This window comes from Protopterus annectens, chromosome 7.part0 (assembly GCF_019279795.1).
Source record: "Protopterus annectens isolate FY-2018-M chromosome 7.part0, PAN1.0, whole genome shotgun sequence".
NCBI lineage: Eukaryota > Metazoa > Chordata > Ceratodontiformes > Protopteridae > Protopterus > Protopterus annectens.
In genome coordinates this window covers 1,139,667,476-1,139,693,502 of record NC_056739.1, presented here as the reverse complement: position 1 = coordinate 1,139,693,502, position 26,027 = coordinate 1,139,667,476, and the positions used below count along the sequence as shown (strand labels likewise).

General features: G+C 39.5%; 1 protein-coding gene across 1 annotated transcript in view; it reads left to right on the top strand.

The window, feature by feature from the left end:
- The window catches only part of BLM (BLM RecQ like helicase), a 1,689,823-nt gene that overhangs the window by 1,114,993 nt on the left and 548,803 nt on the right, over positions 1-26,027 (top strand). The window contains exon 19 of the mRNA XM_044077719.1: positions 17,898-18,045. Coding sequence (XP_043933654.1) covers positions 17,898-18,045 — 148 coding nt within the window. The remainder of the gene's footprint in view (positions 1-17,897; positions 18,046-26,027) is intronic.

Here is a 26,027-nt window from a genome sequence, read left to right as displayed (position 1 = left end):
TGACATTTGTTCAGCAGCCCACTTGGGCGTCATCTCATACCTTTATTACTCATTACAAGCTGGACATCACTTCTAGAGGTAGAGCATCCTTTGGCTCCACGGTGCTCCGGAATATCCTTCCATGATGGCCACCCAAGATTCAGGTAGCTGGGGACTCTGTCCCACAGGTTGGTGACAAATGAATTCTCCTACTTCAGATTTAGAAGTTACGTACTTACCATAATGTTCCATCTGAGTAGGTGGATTAATTTGTCTGCAACCATCCCGCCCTCCTATCCCCCTGGCCTTGTCAGTTTCCTGCATAAGGGTGTGTTACCCTTTGGTTAGGGTAGTTGGTGCAGGGAAAACTTGATCTGAGGTCATGTAGGGAGAGCAGGGCATTATGGGTGAGGGGAGGAGCTAGGAGCTCGGATCCATAGCTGGATAAACCATGCCGGTTCGGATCCGATATCGGATCCGTACCCACAGGTTGCAGACAAATGAATCCACCTACTCAGATGGAACGTTATGGTAAGTACATAACTTCTAATTTCTTATATACTTTAAGCACATATGACATCATTTCCTTTCACTGATCATTTAAAGCATTTTTCATATATTCATTCAAACGTTCTTGACATCATTTCCTTTCACTAATCAAAATTACATATATATAACTTCATATAACAATGCATGTAGTTTGTATATAAATAGTTACAATTATAAGAGCATACTGCTTTCCCAGTAACAAAATTGTAACACACTAGACATTTGCATACGAACGAATATATATTGATGTATTAAAACGTTAATATAATCTAATTTGTACAAGTAAACTAAACTATTCCATTCTAAAGCAAACACAATTCTAACGCATATATTAAAAATCAACATTACTGTATCCTAAAGATAAAAATGTATATAATTAAACACAACCTATCATATCTCAAACAATAAGGTTTCTACTTAATAACATAAGTAATTTCTCTATCAATAAATAAAAAAGAAGTACGATTACAAATACAACTTCATTATATCTAGCGGGAGATAGAGATATAAATAAACGTCTCAGACGAAATACTATATACTAAAACTCCCCCTACAAGATGTAATATAATAAAAAATATATATATATGTATGTATAAAAAATGAAAAAAGAAATATGTATTCATTAGGAGAATAATATCTATACATTAAAATAACTAATGTTAATAAAAAAATAATAGAATATATAAGTATAATAAAAAGTACTGTAAAAAATATATATGTAATATTATCAATAAATGCCACAAAAATGCCTAAGACAAATAGAAACCTATATATATTAATAAATGTTATACCCAACAGTAAATATATAAATGGGTAATAAAATTACTAAATAAAATAGTGTGTAAACATCTGATATAAAATTAGGCTTTAATTTTTATTTTTATAGGTCTAGCTTTAAGGGCCGGTCTAATAGGAACTCGGTCGTTAAGTCCGGGTGAGTGATCTGCTCTAAGCCTAATAATCCATTCTGTCTCGCGTTGCTCAGTGATATTACGTATGGGTCCCCTTCTAAGGGTTGGATAATTAACACAAATAACCATAAATTTAAAATAATGCTGTGCTGAGTGACTCTCCACATGTTTGGATAGAGCATTGTTATCTGAGTATATCCTGATGTTATAAAGGTGCTCCCTAATTCTCTCTCTAAGGCGTCTATCCGTTTTGCCAACATAAAATGATGAACAAAATTGGCAGACAGCCAGATAGACAACATGAGAGGTTTCACAATTAGCTACACAGTTAAATTTAAATAATTTCTGTGTTACTGGATGAACAAAACTTGCTGTTTGGTCTATGTGACAGCAGAAGTTACATTTTCCGCAGGGTCTAGTACTTGCGGAATCATGGCTACGATCAGGTTTCTTATCAATTCTATTGGAACCACATAGCATTCTATATAAATTTGGCTTGTTTTTGTAAGTAAAGTGAGGTGCATCCCCTACAATACTCATGTATCTTGGATTATAACTGCTGGATCATATTCTTGGATTTTCATGCTGGTGAAGTGAATACTGCCGAATTGTGAAGATTTATGTGCTGGGCTATATCGTTGATTTTCATTGCTGGTGAAGTGAAAACTGCCCGAGTGTAAATATATGCTTTATTTTTAAAGGATAGATCCATTTCTACTGAACTGGAACTTTTTTGAATCCTTTAATATGCACGAGTCTTGGTGTGAATAGTACTGACTTTTTATGCTTTTGTGAGAATGCTTTCAGCGCAGTTTGAACTTGGCGCCATTTATTTGTTCTGCCACATACTTCCCTTATTGTTATTATTTACTCGTTGACTTTGTGTGGGGAGTTATTTAAGCAGCCAAGATATACCTACTACTAACTTTACTTGTTCTTATTTTGTTTGGCTGCTTATTTAATATGGCAGAAATTGTTAATGAAGAAGTTGAACTACCATACGTACCGGAGAACTATCATGATAGTCCTACTAGATTTCGAATGTGTGTGTAAGGTAATGACAATCCACTGAGAGCTTATGACGCTATAGAAGAGTCGACGGAGGATGTTATTCTGGCGACAACACGGAATAATGGACTTGACCATGTTAAACCAAATGGAAACTGATTTTTTGAAACTTAAACGGTTACAGCTACAAAGGCAGCACTTTGAAGTTTGTATAGAGCGCCGTATTATACCAAGGGGGTTACGCATCTTAAAGATGCCTACGACTGGTGATAGATATCCAGATCTGCTGTATCAATGGCAGAAAATAAATTTAGATGCCAGTATACAATACATGACACTGCTTAATAGCTATTTCTTGCTTGAAGAGAAGAACGTACGTGAACATATTATTTAACAACAAGAGATTATATACTCTGTTCTCTAAATCTATCATTGATGAGGTGATTACGAAACTATTGGACAATGTCTATATGTATGAAAAGAAACTTTTAGAACAAAAGCAGAGTAAAATTAATAGGGATACTAAAGATTTTGCTATAGGTCAAGTCTTTACTTGGCCTAGAGAAGAGAAAAAGACTGTTACTAACAACAGATCTATAAACCATGCTAACACCAGAGTTCAAGCGAATACTTTGCCAAAGAATGATAAAATTAATGAATTATTAGACATCTAGCCTGAACAATGATGGTGTTTTGAATAGTTGTGTGGATGTTAATAATTCTGCCAATGATCCTTGCAATAATGTTGTAACTAAGAATAACAACTATGTCGTCATTAAAGCAATAGTACATCATGATGCAGAGATAAGTTTGTCAGAATGGCCAATTAGATAATACTATGGTTAATAAGGCTTGTACACCTAATGATGATAGTGTTCTACCCCTAACACCTAATGATAAAGAAACAACTATAGAGAATGTGGTAGTTAGAAAGAAAATTAGAACTACTCATAATGATAACACTCATGACATGGTCCCTTTCCCCATAGGGGAGAAGTGGAAAGGTGGGGGGGGAGGGACAGATCTATGAGTCGAGGCAGACAGAAGTGAAGGATTATAGATACCGAACCAACCGGACCCACATTAAAGAAAATGTGGGCAGGAACCTAACTCATTAATGTGGAATACATCTAGTAGGAAACTCACAAAGTATGAAAACGAAATTATAGAGAAAGGGCTCACATTTATACCTACTATTAGAAGTGACATAACAGAAACTGTTACAGATTTGAAATTGTTTGTTAGGAACGTTCACTTAAAAATGGATTTTGGTCACACTTCTACAACATATACCTAAGTGTATAAAAAACCTAGTACCTATATACCGCCTTTACATCCACTACTAGAGGCTTTCTCCAAATTGGTGGAAGAAGAGTTATATAAACAAAATCAGATATGTAACAACAGAAAATATCATGGAAATCTTACATATAACGTTAGAAGAGCGTTAGATACTCTTAAATATGACTCGAGTATAATGATCAGGCCGGCTGACAAGGGGTGGACCTACCGTTGTAATGGATATGGACAAATATTTGAATACTATGGAAACAATGTTAGCAGATGACAATTATTATAAACAGATTAATACCAAGTATGTTGATAAAATTATTGATCGTGTTCAAATTGAAATTTGTAATCTGCATTTGGCCGGTCATATCAATCAAGATTTATATGATTTTTTTTTTTTTAAGGTAGATAGTCCTAGGATACCTTGTATCCAAGGGGTCCTTAAAATACATAAAAATCCTGTAGAACCACCCATGAGACCTATAGTTGCCAGCAGAGGTTGGTCAACAGAACCCATATCCTTATACATAGAGTCCAAGCTAAGAATAGTAGTGGAGAATTATAAACATATATTAAAAGATACTAAGCAATTTTTATTTAAGTTGTATGAATATATGGAAGTTGAAAAGGCTATACCAGACTATTGGCTAGTTACCTTAGATGTTACATCACTATTTACAAGTATCCCAAACTTAGAGGGTACTGAATGTATACGCCGATGCCTTATACAAACGCTTTCTTTTAGTTTAGCTCAAATTGAAACTATTAGTACACTGTTAGGCTTGATATTGAATAATAACATCTTTACATTTCATAAGCGGACTTGTATCCAAAGGGATGGCGTAGCTATGGGCATGTCGTGTGCCAATAGCTACGCCAACCTTGTTATGGCCGATTGGGAAGATAGACATCTATTCACATTGGATACCTATAGGAAATTTGTTGGGTTTTACGTTCGTTTTATAGACTATATTTTTCTGATTTGGAAATCAGATGAAGCACAGTTGAACAATTTTATCCAGCAGATTAACTCCTTAACACATTATTTAAAATTTACTATGACAGCTTCTCTAAAACAAGTGGCTTATTTGGATGTTTACATTCAAAAAATTCTTAATGGCTACCTGAATACAGGAGTATGTAGAAAAACATGCCATAGGAGTTCTTATTTACATAGATCTAGCATGCACCCACATTATACTTTTAGAAATATGGTTAAAGGTCAGGCCATGAGGGTTTCTAGACTGAATCCCACTCAACATGGATATAATAGTGAATTAACTGATCTTAAGAAACAACTCGTAGGGAGGTCGTATAAAATTGGTGAAATAGATAATTGCCTAATGGAACTTGAGCACTATAGAAAAAATCGTGCTTATCCATATTTTGCTGATCAGAATGTTAAGCAAAATATAAACTTGAAAAACAGTTATATAAATTCAAGAGTATCACCAGTTATATATTATACACAAGATACTGGAGAGATTAAAACAGCTTACTTGAAATACTGGGATTTACTACAAGTAAACCCGGATATTTTAAAAATTGTAGGGGATGCACCTCACTTTACTTAAAAAAACAAGCCAAATTTATATAGAATGCTATGTGGTTCCAATAGAATTGATAAGAAACCTGATCGTAGCCATGATTCCGCAAGTACTAGACCCTGCAGAAAATGTAACTTCTGCTGTCACATAGACCAATCAGCAAGCTTTGTTCATCCAGTAACGCAGAAATTATTTAAATGTAACTGTGTAGCTAATTCTGAAACTTCTCACGTTGTCTATCTGGCTGTCTGCCAATTTTGTTCATTTTATGTTGGCAAAACGGATAGACGCCTTAGAGAGAGAGTATTAGGGAGCACCTTTATAACATCAGGATATGCTCAGATAACCGTGCTCTATCCAAACATGTGGAGAGTCACTCAGCACAGCATTATTTTAAGTTTATGGTTATTTGTGTTAATTATCCAACCCTTAGAAGGGGACCCATATGTAATATCACTGAGCAATGTGAGACAGAATGGATTATTAGGCTTAGAGCAGATCACTCACCCGGACTTAACGACCGAGTTCCTATTAGACCGGCCCTTAAAGCTAGACCTATAAAAATAAAAAGTAAAGCCTAATTTTATATCAGATGTTTACACACTATTTTATTTAGTAATTTTATTACCCATTTATATATTTACTGTTGGGTATAACATTTATTAATATATATAGGTTTCTATTTGTCTTAGGCATTTTTGTGGCATTTATTGATATATATATATATATATATATATATATATATATATATATATATATATATTTTTTTTTTTTTTTTACAGTACTTTTTATTATACTTATATATTCTATTATTTTTTGTTTATTAACATTAGTTATTTTAATGTATAGATATTATTCTCCTAATGAATACATATTTCTTTTTTCATTTTTTACACATAGTATATATATTTTTTATTATATTACATCTTGTAGGGGGAGTTTTAATATATAATATTTCATCTGAGACGTTTATTTATATCTCTATCTCCCTCTAGATATAATTAAGTTGTATTTGTAATCGTACTTTTTTATTTATTGATAGAGAAATTGCTTATGTTAAGTAGAAACCTTATTGGCTGAGATATGATAGGTTGTGTTTAATTATATACATATACATTTTTATCTTTAGGATATAGTAATGTTGATTTTTAATATATGCGTTAGAATTGTGTTTGCTTTAGAATGGAATAGTTTAGTTTACTTGTACAAATTAGATTATATTAATGTTTTAATACATCAATATATATTTGTTCGTATGTAAATGTCTAGTGTGTTACAATTTTGTTACTGGGAAAGCAGTATGCTCTTATAATTGTAACTATTTATGTACGAATTGCATGCATTGTTATATGAAGTTATATATATGTGATTTTGATTAGTGAAAGGAAATGATGTCAAGAACGTTTGAATGAATATATGAAAAATGCTTTAAATGATCAGTGAAAGGAAATGTTGTCATATGTGCTTAAAGTATATAAGAAACGCATTGTTTTTAAATGCTTATGGCCTGATGAAGCCTACGGGTGAAAGCGCTAGCCGCATGCATGTTTTATAATAAAATTATATTTTATTCAACGCTCGTGCTTATACTCATGTATCTTGGATTATAACTGCTGGATCATATTGTTGGATTTTAATCCTGGTGAAGTGAATACTGCCAAATTGTGAAGATTTATGTGCTGGACTATATCGTTGATTTTCATTGCTGGTGAAGTGAAAACTGCCCAAGTGTAAATATATGCTTTATTTTTAAAGGATATATCCATTTCTACTGAACTGGAACTTTTTAGAATCCTTTAATATGCACAAGTCTTGGTGTGAATAGTACTGACTTTTTATACTTTTGTGAGAACGCTATCCGCGCAGTTTGAACTTGGCGCCATTTATTTGTTCTGCCACATACTTCCCATATTGTTATTATTTACTCGTTGACTTTGTGTGGGGAGTTATTTAAGCAGCCAAGATATACCTACTACTAACTTTACATATGTATGTGTGTATATATATATATATATATATCTTTATATATATTTATGGGTCTACTGAAAATACACTTGTTTGAAACTGAACAGTTTATTTTCAGTTTTGCGAAAGTGCACTTCCACGAAGAATGGTTCGACGAACCGTTAAGGAAACACGGGTGCAGAACCACGCTAAGGGGGGAAAGGGAATTTACGTGTTCCCCACTGTAGTGCGATCTCAGAGTTGGTATATTTAAGTAGGGGGTGTGGGGGGTGCAGGGGGGCTTGCCCCCCCTACAAAAGCAATGTTTTATTGTTTCTTATCGGTTCGTTGAACCAATGTTCGCAGAAGTGCACTTTCACAGAGGTTTGTGTCTACTGTTTATTTTCAAAGACGTGCGTTTTCGAACATATACAGTAGACCCATATGTGTGTATATATATATATCTATATATATATATATATATATATATATATATATATATATTCATGCCAGGAAAGAGCACTACAGATGCAATATTTGCTCTGAGCATGTTGGAGAAATACAGAGAAGGTCAGAAGGAGTTGCATTGTGTCTTTGTGGACTTAGAGAAAGCATATGACAGGGTGCCTAGAGACGAGTTGTGGTATTGTATGAGGAAGTCGGAAGTGACAGAGAAGTATGTCAGAGTGGTACAGGATATGTACAAAGGGTAGTGTGACATTGGTGAGGACTGCGGTGGGAGTGACATACATTTAAGGTGGAGGTGGGATTACATCAAGGATCAGCTCTGAGCCCTTTCTTATTTGCAGTGGTGATGGACAGGTTGACAGATGAGATTAGACAGGAGGCCCCATGGACTATGATGTTTGCAGATGACATTGTGATATGTCGTGAGAGTAGGGACCAGGTTGAGGAAACCCTGGAGAGATGGAGATATGCTTTAGAGAGGAGAGGAATGAAGGTCAGCAGGGCTAAAACAGAATACATGTGTGTAAATGAGAGGGAGGGTAGAGGAATGGTGAGGATGCAGGGAGTAGAGATGGTAAAGGTGGATGAGTTTAAGTACTTGGGATCAACAGTCCAGAGTAATGGTGAGTGTGGAAGAGAGGTGAAGAAGAGGGTACAGGCAGGGTGGAATGGGTGGAGAAGAGTGTCAGGAGTGATTTGTGACAGAGGGGTACCAATAAGAGTGAAAGGGAAGGTCTACAAGAGGGTAGGGAGACCAGCTATGTTATATGGGTTGGAGACTGTAGCATTGTCGAAAGGGCAGGAGTCAGAGCTGGATGTTGCAGAGTTAAAGATGTTAAGATTTGCACTGGGTGTGACTAGGATGGACAGTATTAGGAATCAGTATTTTAGAGGGTCAGCTCAGGTTGGACAGTTTGGAGACGAAGCAAGAGAGGCGAGATTGCATTGGTTTGGACATGTGCTGAGTAGGGATGCTGGGTATATAGGGAAAATAATGCTAAGGATGGAGCTGTCAGGTAAGAGAAAAATAGGAAGGCCTAAGATGAGGTATATGGATGGTGGTGAGAGAGGACATGCAGGTGGTTGGTGTGAAAGAGCATGATGCAGAGGACAGGAATAAATGGAAACAGATGATCCGCTGTGGCGACCCCTAACGGGAACAGCCGAAAGAAGATGATATATACATACATGCATATATATATATATATATATATATATATATATATATATATATATATGTATATGTGTGTGTATATATATATATATATATATATATATATATATATATACACACACACACACACACACACACACACACACACACACACACACACACACACACATACATACACATACGTGTAAATAAATATGGGGATGCCAGATGTAGCAAATTTGTAGCAAAAGTCTGTTTAGTTGAGACAGTTTTGTCTCGGAAGTGCACTTTCGCTTAAGTGCATTTTCACGGAGGTGTGGGTCTACTGTTTATTTTCAAAGACGTGAGTTTTCGAACATATACAGTAGACCTATATATATATATATATATATATATATATATATATATATATATATATATACGTGTAAATAGATATGGGGATAACAGATGTAGCAAATTTGTAGCAAAAGTCTGTTTAGTTGAGACAGTTTTGTCGACAATGCAGATTGAAAGGAAGGATTGGGGAATTTGCCCTTTCCCTGGTGTTATGCGATCTTTGCGTTAGTATATAAATTAGTGAGGTTGCAGGGTAGCGTGCCGTCTGCTAAATTGTTTTTTGTGGCATTTTTTTGTGCATTTTCATGCGCTGAGAAATACCCTCTCTGCATGCGTATTGATGTGTCAAGATTTGTATTTTTAGCTTTATCAGCATTTGGGTCTGTCACTCATATTTAGTGGAAATGTGCGTATATGTATGCGTGTGTGTTTTTATATATATATATATATATATATATATATATATATATACACACACACACACACAAATATAATATATATACATATAGTGGATATAAACAGTTTACACACCTCTGTTAAAATGCCAGGTTTTTGTGATATAAAAAATGAGACCACAATAAATAATTTCAAAACTTTTCCCACCTTTAATGTGACCTATAACGTGTAAAAATTCAATTGGAAAAATCTGTTAGGGGAAAAAAAATATAAAAAATAAAAAAACGTACAATACGCTGGTTACATAAGTGTGCACACCCTTAAACTAATACTTTGTTGAAGCAGCTTTTGATGTAATTATAGTACTCAGTTTTCTTGGGTAGACCTCGGCCGTCAATTAAAGAGACTGTGATTAACCTCAAAGTTCAGCTGTCCTAGTAGGATTTTCCTGACATTTACTCAGTTGCCTGCTACAGCAAAAGCCATGGTTCGCAGAGAGCTTACAAAGCATCAAAGTGATCTCATTGTTTAAAGGTATCAGTCAGGAGAAAGGGTACAAAAAAATTTCCACAGCATTGGATATACCATGGAACACTGTGAAGACAGTCATCAAAAAGTGGAGAAAATATGGGACAATAGTGACGTTCCAAAGAACTGGACCCCCCCCCCAAAAAATATATGAAAAGACAGGACGAAAACTGTTAAGGGAGGCTGCCAAGAGACCAACGGCAACACTGAAGGAGCTGCAGGAGTTTCTGGCAGGTACTGCTAGTGTACTACATGTGACAACAATTCCCCATATTCTCCATATGTCTGGACTGTGGGGTAGGGTTGCAAGACGGAAGCCTTTTTTAAACAGAAAAACATCCAGGCCCGGCTAAAATTTGCAAAACAATACATCAGGTCTCCCAAAAGCATGTGGGAAAATGTGTTATGATCTGATCAGACCAAGGTTGAACTTTTTGGCCACATTTCCAAAAGGTAAGTTTGGCGCAAAAACAACATTTTGCATAACCAAAAGAACATTATCCCAACGGTGAAGCATGGTAGTCGCAGTTGCTTTTCTTCAGCTGGAACTGGGGCATTAGTCAAGGTGGAGGAAATTATGAACAGTTCCAAATGGCCAGTCACTTTTGGCCCAAAGACTTCAGGCATCTGCTAGAAAGCTGAAGAGGAATTTAACCTTTCAGCATGACAATGACCCCAAGCATATATTCAGATCAACAAGAGAATGGCTTTACCAGAAGAAAATTTAAATTTTGGAATGGCCCCGCCAGAGCCCAGACCTAAATCCAATAGAAAATATGTGGGGTGACCTGAAAAGGGCTGTGCACAAAAGATGCCCTTATAATCTGACAGATTTGGAGCGTTTTTGCAAGGAAGAGTGGGCAAATATTGCCAAGTCAAGATGTGCCATGTTGATAGAATCCTACCCAAGAAAACTGAATGATGTAATTAAATCAAAAGGTGCTTCAACAAAGTATTAGTTTAAGGGTGTGCACACAACAAAATGTTAGTTTAAGGGTGTGCACACTTACGCAACCAACATAATTGTACGCTTTTTATTTTTTATACTTTTTCTCCTAACAGATTTGTTTGTTTTTCAATTGAATTGTACAGGTTATAGGTCGCATTGAAGTTGGGAAAAGTTTTAAAATGATTTGTCTCATTTTTTTATTTCACAAAAACCTGGCATTTTAACAGTGGTGTGCACACTATTTATATTCACTGTATATATTTGTGTGTATATATATATATATATATATATATATATATATATATATATATATATATATATATATATATATATATATATATATATAAATCGAGTTGCTGGCTACTGAGATTTGTCTGCATACATCAACTGGACATAAGCTGATTTAAGTATATTTTCTGCACTTTTTGTGGTTTTATAATTTGGACTGCGATTCCTCATATCTAGCTCTGTTGAAACTGTCTTCTTCCCCACCCCCTCCCTGTTCTTGGTTGTAGTTTAACTTTGGTGGCTTTTGCAGTGGCCGCCCCAACGTAGATTTGATCTAGGACACTCCCCCAGTCCCATCTGTTTACCACATTCTACCTAATAAACCCTTTCTGCACTTGCTTTTAGTCCTTTTTAATTTAATTACATTTTTTCAAACTGCGTGTGGACTAATATTGCTACATACGCGTGTGCCAGCTTGCACTGCATGTGAATTGTTTTTACTACTGTTTTTGCTACTTTTCTGAAAAAGAAAAAAAAAATGATCGGCTTTTACTGTATTTGTGTTTCTTCCTACTTTATTTTGCTTTTGCGTCATCTTAAAAGTACTCAGTTGTATTTATTACTTCTTGGTGTAACTCATTCTAAGCCTTTTAGTTTAAGCACTTGGGCTTCAGACCAGTTGTTTTACACTAAAAGGGTTCGTGGTCTGCACTCTTGTGGGAGGAGAGGCTGGACTCTGCCCTTCTGAGCTGGGAATTTCTGGTTAAAGGCTTATAGTGCCTGCATATTTCAACTGTTTCTTACTGAAATTGGTACAACTTGTTTGCTGTAGCGTAGACTAGATCCAGGCCTGCTGAATCTAGCTTTGTTTGTATAACTTGAGCACTAATCCAGGCATTCTTCAAAGTATTCAATTGTATTTATTACTGCTTGGTAGTAACTTGATTAAAGTGTAGCTATCATTCTAAGTCTTTTGGATTAAGCACTTGGGCTTCAGACCAGTTGTTTTACATTAGAAAGGTTTGTGGCCTGCACTGTGGTGGCAGGACAGGTAGCTTACATCCTTCTAAGTTGGGAACTGCTGATTGAGGGCTCAGTGTCTGTTATTCTAAAAGTGTATTAGTTCTGGTTTAAGCACTTGGGCTTCAGGCCAGTTATTTTACATTAAGAAGGTTTGTGGTCTGCACTTTTGTGGGAGGAGAGGCTGGACTCTGCCCTTCTGAGCTGGGAATTTCTGGTTAAAGGCTTATAGTGCCTGCATATTTCAACTGTTTCTTACTGAAATTGGTACATCTTGTTTGCTGTAGCATAGACTAGATCCAGGCCTACTGAATCTAGCTCTGTTTGTATGCTTGTTGTTTGTTTGCTTGTTATTTCCCTGAAATGCTAATACCACCTAAAACGCGGCTTTTCAGTGCTTCTGTGGATCCTTAGTAATATCTGCATAGCTTACTGTACTCATTTCCTTGTTTCACTTAAAAGAAAGTTACTGTTTGTCGTTTTTGCATTTAAGTTACCTGTAACACGTTGCATTTAAGTTACCTGGCACTTGCTCACTAAAGCAATTATATAAGTCAGCACTAAAAAATTAAAAGCACTACACTCTCACAAAGTCCTCGAGTACCTTGTTCCCCATTGGCCCTTTTTTTTCAATTATAAAGGAATTCCCAATACTATTCTAGCATGTCCAAAGGTCAGTTGTCAATCTTCTCTCCAGTCCAGCTGGTGAATCTGGGAATCTTGAGGCAATGTTACAACTGCCTCATGTACACAGACAACCCTCTCCTCCTCCCAACAAATTCCAACACATGTGAGAGATGCATCCATGTAGCCAAACTGGAGGCTAAGCTCTCTCAGCTCAGTACTGGCGTAACCAGTCAGGAGGAGAAGGAAACCACACTCAGTACAATTCCAGTCTCACATAGACCTACCACGACAGCAAACCAAACACATAAACACACAAAAACATACTCGGACGCTCTAAATAAAAATCTGCCTAAGCAGCAGAGACCTCCAAAGCAGACACCCAAGCAACCGCTACCCCAAAATAAAACACGTGCAACACATAGCTCACAAAGCCAGTGTGCCGAACAGTCACAGCCCTTAAGGCTAAACAACACACCTGATACACTTGTAATAGGTGACTCTATCATCAGGCACACTGACGTCCCGCTCACCAGGATGAACAAGGAGAAGGTCACGGTGAGCTGCCTGTCAGGCGCTAGGATCGGCCACATAACACAAGCACTCAGGTCACTCCAATCAAGTACAAATATGACTCAGTCATTGTCCATGCTGGTGTGAATGACCTGAGACGTACCTCCCTGGACTACATGAAAAGAGACATAGAGGAGCTCTCTGAGCATGTGGCCCAGGCTGGTATGACCCTGACCTTGAGTAGCATCTTAGCCTCACCAAGAATGATGCCACAATATGAAGACAAGATGATCAATTTCAACAATTGGCTTAAGTATTGGTGTCATTCAAAGGGGATCCACTGCCTGTCAGCCTGGGATGACATGCTCGACAAGCCACGATGCTTCACTAGGGACGGCTTGCACCTGTCACCCCTGGGCTTTCGGATATTGGCAAAGGCTCTTGCTACCCCCATAGTGCCTTTTTTAGGCAAGGCTCAAAAGACAAACCCACCTCCATAGGTATCACAAGGGATAAGAAACTAAGAGTAATGCTACTCAACGCCAGAAGTCTAAATCTCAAGATGCATGCACTCAAAACTCTCCTTAGCATTTAGAACATCGATATCTGTGCAGTAACAGAAACCTGGTTCAAGGCTCCCGAGAGCACCCCAGCACTACCAGGTTATACCTCATACCATGCTTTTCGGCCCCAAAACTTGGACCGACCCACAAAAGGAGGGGGAGTATCAATATTCATCAAAGATACCCACACCTCCAGGTTGGTGGCACAGCACGAAGCATCAGAGACTATCCATGTGCAACTAACAGTGGGTAAAACTGCTTTCCAGTTTATAGCCTGCTACAGACCACCCTCCCTAACCCAGGAACCCCACTCGGCCTTCCTGAGAACACTGGAAAATATGAAGGTCTCTCCAAACACCATTATATTGGGCGACTTCAACTACCCAAACATAGACTGGGAACATTACTCTAGCTCCAACACCCTAGCCCAAAGGTTCCTAGAATTTATAAACTCAAATGCTATGGAACAACTTGTTACCACTCCCACAAGAGGGGAAAACATACTGGTCCTGATCATCACCAACATGGGGACTCTATGCTCCAGATCAGAAGTGTATCTCTCACTAGTAAGATCAGACCATAAATTAATCTCACTGGACATTCACATCCTGACACCACCCCCTGCCCAGAAAACCACAGTGAAAAACTTCTATAAAGCAAATTTCACACTCCTCAAAACCGAGGTGGAATCCTTCAAAGCCCCCGAGCCTGTGGAAAATATGGCCCAGACCGCAGAATCCTTTATAAACACATTCTGTGAACACCTTCAGGAATGCATGGATCATGCAATCCCAAATAAAACCAAGACCCAGTCCTCCAAAGGCAGACGTCCTGTCTGGTGGACCCCAGCCATAAACAAACTATACAATAGGAGGAGGAAGCTACTAAATGATAGAGCAAAATTCCAAAAAGGGAAGGCATCTCTGATCAGTATTAGCAAAAAACTACGGGCACTCATAAAATCGTCAAAGGCCAGCTTCGAGAGAAAAATTGCACAGGACACTAAGGATAATCACAAGGTTTTCTTTAGTTATGTTAGGAACCTGGGTGGTAATTCCCAGATATGCTCAGAATTAGTCCAAAATGACAAAAAATACACCGAACCCGCAGACATTGCCAACATCCTAGCTGACAGGTTCAGTGCAAACTTCTCCCCCCCCCCCCCACCAAAAGGGCAAATATCTATCCCAGCAAAGTACTGCCCCCCTGACATCTGAGATGCTCAGGTAAGAGCCGCCCTCTCCAAAGCAAAAAACACAGCATCAATGGGACCAGACGGTGTCCCGGGCTGCGTCCTACATGAACTCCAAGAAGAGCTAAACCCAAACGTAAAACTACTGTTCAATCTCAGCCTTACTACAGGATATGTACCCAAAGAGTGTCGTACAGCAACTGTGGTCCCTCTCCACAAAGGTGGTGCCTCAACAGATCCTGGATACTATCGCCCCATAAGCCTGACTAGCTTGGTCTGCAAAGCTATGGAAAGGATCATCATGGACCTCATAAAGATATTGGGGACCTACAGACACTGGATCCTACCCAGTTCGGCTTTAAGGGCAGATCCTGCCTCTTAAACCTGGTTGATTTCTTTGAAACAGTCACCAAGACCATTGACGAGGGGAAGGTGGTCCACATAGCCTACCTGGACCTCGCAAAAAGCCTTCGATACAATACCCCACTCGGGCATTATAGATAAGCTCACCAGTTTAAATATAAACCCCCTATGTCACTAGATGGGTTGCAAACTGGCTCAAGGACAGAACCCACATGGTTAGATTTGCCAGAGCCATGTCAGACTCCAAACCAGTTACAAGTGGCGTCCCACAAGGCTCAGTCCTGGGACCTCTCTTGTTTGGTATATATTTCTCGGAGGTACAGGCCAACACAGGAGGACTGTGGCTGACCAAGTTTGCAGATGACTGCAAACTGGGCGCCATAATCGACTCTCCAGCCGACACAAGCATCCTCCAAAAGAGCCTCATAGAAACAGACAACTGGTGCCAGAGCCGTGGCCTCAAGCTAAACGCCAAAAAGTATGTAGTCATCCCCTTTGGCAAAAGTGCCCACAAATTACCACATAGGTGGTAATCCATTAAGTACAGAAGACGTAATTAGGGACCTGGGGGCCCAAGTTGATAGCAGTCTCTCATTTGACAACCATGTGGCCAAAGTGGTTAGAAAAACATTTTATATAGCCCACCTAATCATGAAGGGATTCGCATCTAGATCAGGGGAGGTCATCGTGACTCTTTACTCATCCCTCATCAGGCCCTTAATTGAGTACAATGCCCCTTTTGGGATGTACCTTACCAGACACCTGCAGCAACTGGAAAGACTCCAAAAGTACCTCACCAAGAGGATCAAAGGGCTCAAACAGATGCCATATGCTGCCCGGTTAAAGAAACTCAGCTCTACTCAGTGGTATACCGCCTGTTCAGAGGCGATCTGTGCCTGACGTATAAAGCCATGTCCAACCCGAAATTAATGGACATGCTGCACCTCAGAAAATCCAAATCCCATTGAGCTACACGCTCGAGAGATTTGAACCTCAGCACTGAAATAAATAGGACATGCTGGAGGGACAGATTCATAACCCAGAGGCTCCCTTCACTCTGGAATAAAATCTCAGTCCAGGTTAGGCAGAGTCCCTCATTGACTCTCTTCAAAAGAAATCTTGATGAGTGGATGGGAGATCGTAGGTTTACCCCGGGTATCACTTCTGTGTCACTGTTAGACAAAGGCACAGTATACTCACCTCAAAAAAGGGCATAGCAAAATTAATTTAAAATGGGTGTCGAAAGCCAAACACTTTCTGGCTAGGCTTATAAATGCCCTAGGGCAGATAGCCTAGTATGAACCTATATATATATATATATATATATATATATATATATGAACCTATATATATATATATATATATATATATATATATATATATATATATATATATATATATATATATATATATGAACCTATATATATGTAGATATGTGTACATATATGTGTATATATATGTATATATATGTAGATATTTATATATGTACATATATATATATGTACACACATACATACATACACACACATACACAGAACGAGAAGTCCATGGTCCAGATGCATGTCTTTCCTTAGCCTGAGCTCTCCCTGAATAGTAGATCTCTGTGGCTGGAAGATTCTTGCAATCCTTACAAAGCCTGCAGTCCTGTACTGATATATCTTTGTCTGGATGTCTCAATGCAGAATGAAAGAGGAAGTAAACTCCTGAAATGCTGGCAGCACACCATTCTGACAGCAATGGAAAAAAACTACAGTACTGTTCAGTCTGTCTGGTCGGTCATATTGGTCCTCGGATCCGCTTATCAAGTCTTATTTGGCAACATCAGTGCTCCAGCCTTGAGCACCTTAATTGTTTTTCCCTCCTGTCAAGAATTATCCTTCCCATAATGGATGGGACATCTCTGCACCATTAGAAACTTGACTGTCCTGAATCTCCTGTTTCTCAAGTCCAATATCTACACCAGTAGTAGCACAACAGATAAAACATGGAGGAGGGGCAGGTTTATAACCCAGCACCTCCCAAACCTCTGAAATGAACTTTCCTGTATATGAATCGGTGAGTTTCACTGTCTACCGTTAAAAACAAACTAGATGACAATATTTACTCCAGGACTGACTGATATGGTCCTCCTTGGCGAAAGGAAGTGCGGCCTGGGGGAGGATACTGACAAGACAAGAATGGTCATAAGACTCGTTGGCCTTGGAATATCTAGGAATCTGTGTAATAACACAAGTTAGTCTGCATGCTGATCTGTCAGAATCTCAAATATTCTAACTTTATAGTAAAGTAGTTGCATTATGCCTGTGCTTGACATGTATCTTATTTGTCACTGACAGGATTATAAGTCAAGGAATGTTACTGAAGTCGTTAAGAACATTGTGAAGTTTGTACAAGAAAATTGTGTTCAAAAAGGTATGAAGTACAGCAGAAACGTGCAGTCTTCTAGCAGGCTAACCTTGAACATGCTGGTTGACATTTTCTTAGGTAAGTTATATTTTTAAATTACTGTAACTAATCTAATCTGTTTTGTTTCAGTTATGAACAGTATTAATATTCAGTTCACATTCCTTGTTAGTATGTCTTTGGCATTCTACAGTGTATTTTTGTTTGCCATCTCCATTCGAAGTACATGGTTATGTATAAGAAGCTGCAGATTTTTTTTTTTTTTTTTTTTTTTAATACGGTGGCTGTCATTTTAAAGAACTCCATCCAGATACCACGTTTTTCTTTCCAAAAAGTGATTTTGCTTGGTTGTAAACCAACACTTGTTACATACCAAATCGTATCATTTAATATAGCAATAACTGACTATGTCTGTGTGGTATATGGAAGATTTACCCCACGGTTGGTTTGGTTTAATCACGAGGGCGAAGCCCAAGTGATTAAAGCCAACCGTAGGTAAACCTTCAGTATACCACACCACAGAGTCAGTTATTGCTATTATGCAATGACATAATTTAAGAAAAACTACTTGCTTTTCTTAAATAATGTCTTTTGTATAACACTTTCATGGTGCCCTTCATTTTTTCTGGTATTCTAGGACATTCCTGATGTACTGCTCATGCGTATGGGCATTGCGTTACTATGCTTATGCAGTACATCAGTGCTGTGAAAAGGAAGCAATGGGGAAAGGAAGATCTCCATTGCCTTTTATTTCTTTAAGAAAAAAAAAGCAGGAGACTTTTAACATTCAGGAGAAATGAGACCGAGAAAATAAAAAGATAACCAGGTACGTTTCTTTAGTTCTGCAGAGCGTACCCAATTATCCTCTCATTTTTTTTCTGTGCCGTCTCCCTCGTTTGAGGTCTTCAGTTTTGTAAATTTATTTTAACAAAAAGAAAGAAAAGTAAACATTTTATGGGCTAAACTAATGGAAAATAGTCCAGGCAACCAGTCCTTTTTCCATTGGTATGTTCTCAGATTTACAATGGGCACTCTGGTTCTTCGGCTGACCAATCAAAGTGCTCCATTTTGAATATTACTGGCCAGTCATTGTATAATTATTCCCTTCTACATCTGTCTTGTCATTTGTTACATCATGAAAACTACTAAGAGTGGTAGAGAAATTACATTAGGTCACTTATTCCAACTCAGTAGCCATTAAGAAAGCAGTGGTATTTAAATGTACCTTATTGGCTACAGATCACCAGCATAACACCTCAGATAAAAAGTTTAGCCTGGAATTTGAACAAAATCAAAGCTTTCAAGCTTCATTTTCAGATACAAATGAATAAGAAAACACAACTCACACTTAGTTAATTTTTTCTTATTACAGATTAGTTGTCTTTCATTTTAATCAAACTCTTGAGTGCCACAGAGAAGGGAAATATTTTCATATTACTCATTGGATTGTATGTACATTTTTCTACACTGTATCTTTTTTAAAAGTGCATCACGTTTCTTTTGGTGTTTTGTTATATCATTTTTTTGCATTGCATACAGTGTTTTATTGAGACAGGTCAATGAGCTGGGGAAGGAAGACTGACATCATTAAGAAACTTTAGCTATGTCATTAAAAGCTGAATACAACACAAAGTTGTTCCCCCAAAATTGCACCTGTTAATCACAGGAGTCAGATTTCTAGGGCGGCCACGGTGGTGCAGTGGTTAGCATTGCCGCCTCACAGCAAGAGGTTCTCCGGTTCGATCCTCGGCTGGGGTGCCTTCTGTGCGGAGTCTGCATGTTTTCCCTGTGGTCGCGTGGGTTTCCTCCGGGTGCTCCGGTTTCCTCCCACATCCCAAAGACATGCTGCAGGTGGATTGGACACTCTAAATTGGCCCTAGGTGTGCGTGTGCGTGTGAGTGTGCCTTCTGTGGAAGGTTGGGCGCCGGGCTGGCAACTCGACACCGTAAAACTCCACTGCCATTCAATGTGCGGACAGGTGATCCGCTGTGGCGACCCCTAACCGGGGAAAAAGCCGAAAGAAGAAGAAGAAGAATCACAGGAGTCAGATTTCTCACACTTGAATCCTTAACTACAATTGTTACTTTGGAAAGAACAATTGACTCCTCTATATTTTCAAGCTTTCATTCAAATATTTTCTGGTCACTAATAAAAATCAAAGGGAAGCAAAGAAATAAAATATGGAATCATGATGACAGTCATTAGAAGGCAGCCACATTATTGTAGGGTGGTGAAAGAGAGAACCAAGTAAGTGATCCTCTCATCACAGGAATTTCAGAGGACAAAAGTATTAACTTTAAAATCCTGCAACCAATAGCAGCTCCTTTACACACCATTTTGTGGTATATAGTCTAGAAAACAACTTTGATAAAAAGGCATTAGTAATGCAGTAATGCTGAAAACATGTTTTTATGATATTCGTGTTTCACTGTTGCAGTCATTACACTTGGGTTATCCTGCTGGCAGGCTACCCTCAGTAGGCCTGAATTCCAAAGTCTAGGTCCGGCGTCAGTTGCTGTCGCCTCTTCCCTGACGTCAGTGCGCCAGTGGTATAAAAGATGCAGCCGAAGCCATTTTCTTCAGTCTTTCTTGCCGTGCGGTTCCCGAAGCATAAGCAGTTCGCAAGTGCTGGTCGGCCGACTCCTGAGATTTTAGTGTTCGAATTTCAGATCCGAAGACTTCATTAAAAGCTAAGTACCCCGTTCGGGAAACTTTTTTCTTGCTCCATATCTGTCAGAAAATGTTAATAATTGTATTTCTTGTGGGAAGCAAATACCTCATAAGGACTTTAATTCTTACTGTATTCCTTGCCTAGGCCCTGACCACGACGTTGCTAGTTGTCGGTTTTATGCTAGATTTAACCAACGCACTATTAAGCGTCGGTACGATTTTGCATTACACTCTTTTGGCCATCTGACTACCGGAATTCACAAGAAACGCAAAGAAAAAGAAAAGGACAGGCATCCGAGGTCCAAAATCGACGAGGCTTCTTCTAAGCCAGTCGCCGGTTCACCGGTTCTCAGTGAGTTGCCTTCAGCCCCTGACGCTTGCTACTTTAGACCCGCAGGCCGCTACCGACTCCCATGTGGAGTCGCCTAGGCCACTGGAAGGTCAAGGTATTGGACCTATGGAGACTATTCCCTCAGATGGGTCCGGAGCCGCTGAGCAGGCATCTGCTTCTTAGGGTGTTTTCAGACCAACTCACTTATACATTAAGTCAACTTCATCTTCAAAGTCAAAGACTAAAGCACCCTTAAAGACAAAGAAACAAATACAACAGCCTCATGGACAGGCCTCCATGCCCAAAAAACAGATGCTCAAAATGGCCGAAGACTTAATTACTTTGATCAGGGGTTCCCATCCCCCACCTGATAAAAGGCCTAGGCAAGAGACAGAATATGAATCTTCAGATCAGGTTTCCGTTTCATCTGATTCCTCTTCTGATCAGGAATACTCTCTTCCCCCCTATGAGGATTCTGATGCTGAAGAATCTATCCCTTCAGCTTCTCCTCCTGAGGATTACTCTTTTGAGGAAACCTTGCATACCATGAGGGAGCATTTCCAGTGGGAGAGCCATGATTTTTCAGAATCTAAGAAAAGGCTCAGAGACTTCCTTTTACTACCACAGCACAGGCACCTAGCTATTCCACCTATGTTAGACATTGTTGATGTATTTTCAGAGTCCAGTCTGACCCAGACTCTTTACCTCCAGCTCCTGTTAAGCCGGACAGGTACTACAGGGTTCCTGACTCTCATAAATTCCTTTTCAAAAACCCTGCTGCTGACCCAGAAACTATCTCTCAGCGTCCCAAAGGGGACAAGGCTTCAGCTGCAAAAACCCCCCTACCCCCTCTGGTAGGGATTCTAGGGCATTGGACAGATGGGGGCAAAAAGATTTACACTTCCGCTCCCTTGGCTATAAGGGCTTTAAATTGTCATTGTCATATGCTCAAATATCAGCAATATATTATGTCACTGCTTAAACAGAAAATGTTGACAATTTCTGAATATGCAGAAAACAATGAAATGCAGGATTTATTGCATGCAGCTAAACAAGTTGGAAAGCATACTTTGCAATGTGGTTTTGATACTTTGGAAGCTTCCTGCAGAGCCGCTGTTATGGGTCCTGTCATCAGGAGGCATGCTTGGTTAAAGGAACAAAGTCTGCCTGATCATGTCAAAGCAAAATTATTAGATGCCCCATTACAGCATGATACTTTGTTTGGTGTTAAAGCAGAAGAGGTGTTAAAATGGAGGACAAAGCTAAATCTATGCAAACGGTAAATGATTTCTTACAGGTTCAGCCTCCAAGATTTAGCAGACACTGGCCTACAAAGAATTGTTCCTTTCCAGTGTCAGACAGACCACAAAGGGGCAGATACAGACTCCCAAGAGGCAGATCCCAGCCCCAAGGTTCGTACAGGTCTAAACAATGGGGTGCTTCTACCTCCAAAAGTGGAGAAGACAAATCACAGCCATACAGGAAACAGTCCCAATGACTTCCCCCTGCCTGCACCCATGTACTTATCTTCTGGCAGCACCTATAGGGGGAAAACTAGCACTTTTTTCTCAAAAATGGCACATAATAACCCAGGACAAATGGGTCCTAGAGATAGTGTCACAAGGTTACAAGTTTCACTTCCATACCCTACCAAGGACAAACTGTTGGCCAGACCTGCTAAAACATCAGTGGGCAGTGGCACAAAAGCAAGTCTCATCCCTCATGGACATGAGGGCCATTCAACAAGTACCAGAGCAAGAGCAGGGACAAGGATTTTATTCAAGACTGTTCTTGGTACCAAGAAAAAAGGACAAGACCTGGAGACCAATACTGGACCTATCTATTCTAAACACATTTCTGGATATACCAAAATTCAAAATGTTGACTCTACAGCAACATCTGCCCATGCTGGGCAAGAAGGCTTGGCTTGTGACTTTAGATCTAAAAGAGGCATACCTGCATGTCCCAATCAGACAAGCATGCAGAAGATACCTCAGATTAAAAGCTGTCTCAATGCACTACCAATTCTCTGCACTGCCCTTTGGCTTATCTACTGCGCCCAGGGTCTTCACAAAGTGCCTGGCACCAGTAATTGCATTCTGCAGACAGAGGAATACAAATATATCCTTACTTGGACGACTGCCTCATTCAAGCAGAGAACAAGGACATTCTACTACAGCATCTGGCATTTGTAAAGAGATTTCCAACAGGCCTAGGGTACACAGTCAACGAAAAGAAATCAAAACTAGTACCCTCTCAAGAGATAGTATTCCTGGGTATAAGCTTAAATACAACTGCCCAGATGGCTTATCTCACGCCAGACAAACAAAGGCAACTGACTACCTATTTCAACCTGTTGGCAACAAAGGCCCAGTTATCTGCAAGAAAAATTCTGCAGGCTTTGGGCTTCATGGCATCCTGTATTCTACTAATTCCATATGCAAGACTGCATATGAGTAAAACTTCAGTGGTACCTAAAAAGTGTTTGGACTCAACATTGCCACAGCCTGGAAACTATAATTACCCTCATTCCCTGCCTGCAACAGGAGTTTCGTTGGTGGGCGAAGGCTTGTCACCAGAACAAGGGACAGCCATTCACTTTACCCCCAGCCAGGCAGACATTAACAACGGATGCATCATATTATGCCTGGGGGGCCCAAATGGCAGGAAGATGTATTCAAGGTACATGGTCCGCAAACCAAATGCATCTACATATCAATCAAAAAGAGATGCTAGCTGTTCATAATGCCCTGCCAGCCTTCCAGGACCTACTTCATCTGGGACAACTACTGATAAAGACAGACAACACCACGGTCATGTGGTATATAAACAAGCAAGGAGGAACTCATTCTTACCCCCTTTGCAGACTAGCCATGACTTTGTGGGACACAACATTGACTTCCCAAGTACATCTGCAGGCACAATTCCTGCAGGAAAGATAAATACTTTGGCAGACGAACTAAGCAGAAACCTCATGGATCCCCACGAGTGGAGATTGGATCCACAAGTCTTCAGCATGATAACAAGGAAATGGGGATGTCCAGATGTAGATCTATTTGCCTCTCCTCACGACTACCAACTAAAAAGATTCTGCACAAGGACTTATCACAAACAAGCATGGAAAGTGGACGCCCTATCTTTCAGCTGGAAAAGCTTAGCAGTATATGTCATTCCTCCACTGCCTCTCCTCCCCAAGGTACTCCTAAAGGTCAGACAAGAGAATCCAAAGATTATACTGATTGCCCCAGTCTGGCCCCGCCAGCACTGGTATCCAATCATAAGGAACTTGTCTCAATGCCTGGCTTGGACCTTGCCTCAAATACCTCATCTACTATCCCAACAAAGCAATCAGATCCTGCACAGCCAACTAAAGACCTTAAATCTGACAGCATGACAGATAATGTAGTGATACAAAACACACCTCTCACTAAAGCTGTAATGGATGTAATTTTGGAGGCCAGAAGGCCTAGTACCAGAAAATCTTACGCTGGAAAATGGAAGAGATTCTGTGCTTGGAACCAGGCACAAGGAATTAACACAGCTGTACCAAATATTCCTCAGATTTTGCAATACTTGACTGAGATGCTGGACAAAGGCCTATCCTTTTCATAAATTAAAATTCATGCCTCTGCCATTTCGGCTCATTAGAATACAGAGCCACCAATGTTTTCTCATCCCTTGTTTTAAGGCAGTACCTCAGAGGAGCCATAAACTTAACGCCTCCAAGGAGATCACCAATACCTGCATGGGACCTCAATTATGCTTTGGAAAAACTCACCCTGCCTCCTTTTGAGCCAGCCGCTACAGCTGATATAACGTTTTTATCTTGGGAAACAGCTCTGCTCCTAGCAATAACCTCTGCAAGATGAGTCTCAGAGCTAAAGGCACTCATGGTTGTGGAACCTTTTATCATTTTTTATCCAGACAGGGTTTCTCTGAGGACAAACCTGACATTTATGCCTAAGGTAATGTCCAGTGTGGCCCTTAACCAAACTGTTCATCTGCCTACCTTTTATCCAAACCCACAGAATAAGGGGAGAGAATTCTGCATTCTTTGGACATACACAGACAGCTATGCTTCTACTTGAGCAGAACCAAAGCTTTCAGAAAGACAGAGCAACTATTAGTGGCATATGCCACAGGATCACAAGGAAAGGCTATCTCAAAGCAGACTATTTCAAAGTGGATAGGCCACTGCATTCATTTCTGCTATTCACAACATGGCAAGCCAAGTGCCCAAGGGCATTAGGCCACATTCAACCAGAGCAGCAGCCACTTCAGCAGCCTTCCTAAGGGGAGTACCAACCAAAGACATTTTAGAGGCTGCTATCTGGAGTTCAGTGCACACCTTTACAAAGCACTATCATTTACCACTCTACTCTAAATCCAGGGCAGGCTTTGCCACTGCAGTTCTGCAGGGTCTCATAGCCGCTCCTAATGCTATTTAGCTCCAGCCTCCCAACCATAGCTTTGGGATTCAACCCAAGTGTAATGACTGCAACAGTGAAACACGAAGAACATAGTACAGTTGTGTACACTTACCATAAATGTAGATGTTCGAGTGTATTCACTGTTGCAGTCCAGGTTACCCAGCCACCATCCCCCATATCCTTGCTGCAACTTATCTGCTCTTCTCTAATCTACACAACCTTTGTGGTGTATTTGCTTGTATATGAAGGTATTATATATTTTGGTGCATGCATGTTTTATTGGCATATTTTTAGCCTATCCTTTTGGGGGCACCTGACATCTGGGGCAAGAAAAACTGAAGAAAATGGCGTCGGCTGCATCTTTTATACCCCTGGCGCACTGACATCAGGGAAGAGGCGTCGGCAACTGACGCCGGATCTAGACTTTGGAATTCAGGCAGACTGAGGGTAGCCTGTCAGCAGGATAACCCAAGTGTAATGACTGCAACAGTGAATACACTCAAACATCTACATTTATGGTAAGTGTACACAACTGTTCTTTCTGGGGGTGTACAGTTCTTTAAATTGTAGTCAAGATGTTGATGGCTTGCAAAATCGCTTCTCAACTGAACAGATCTCTGAAAGAGCACACT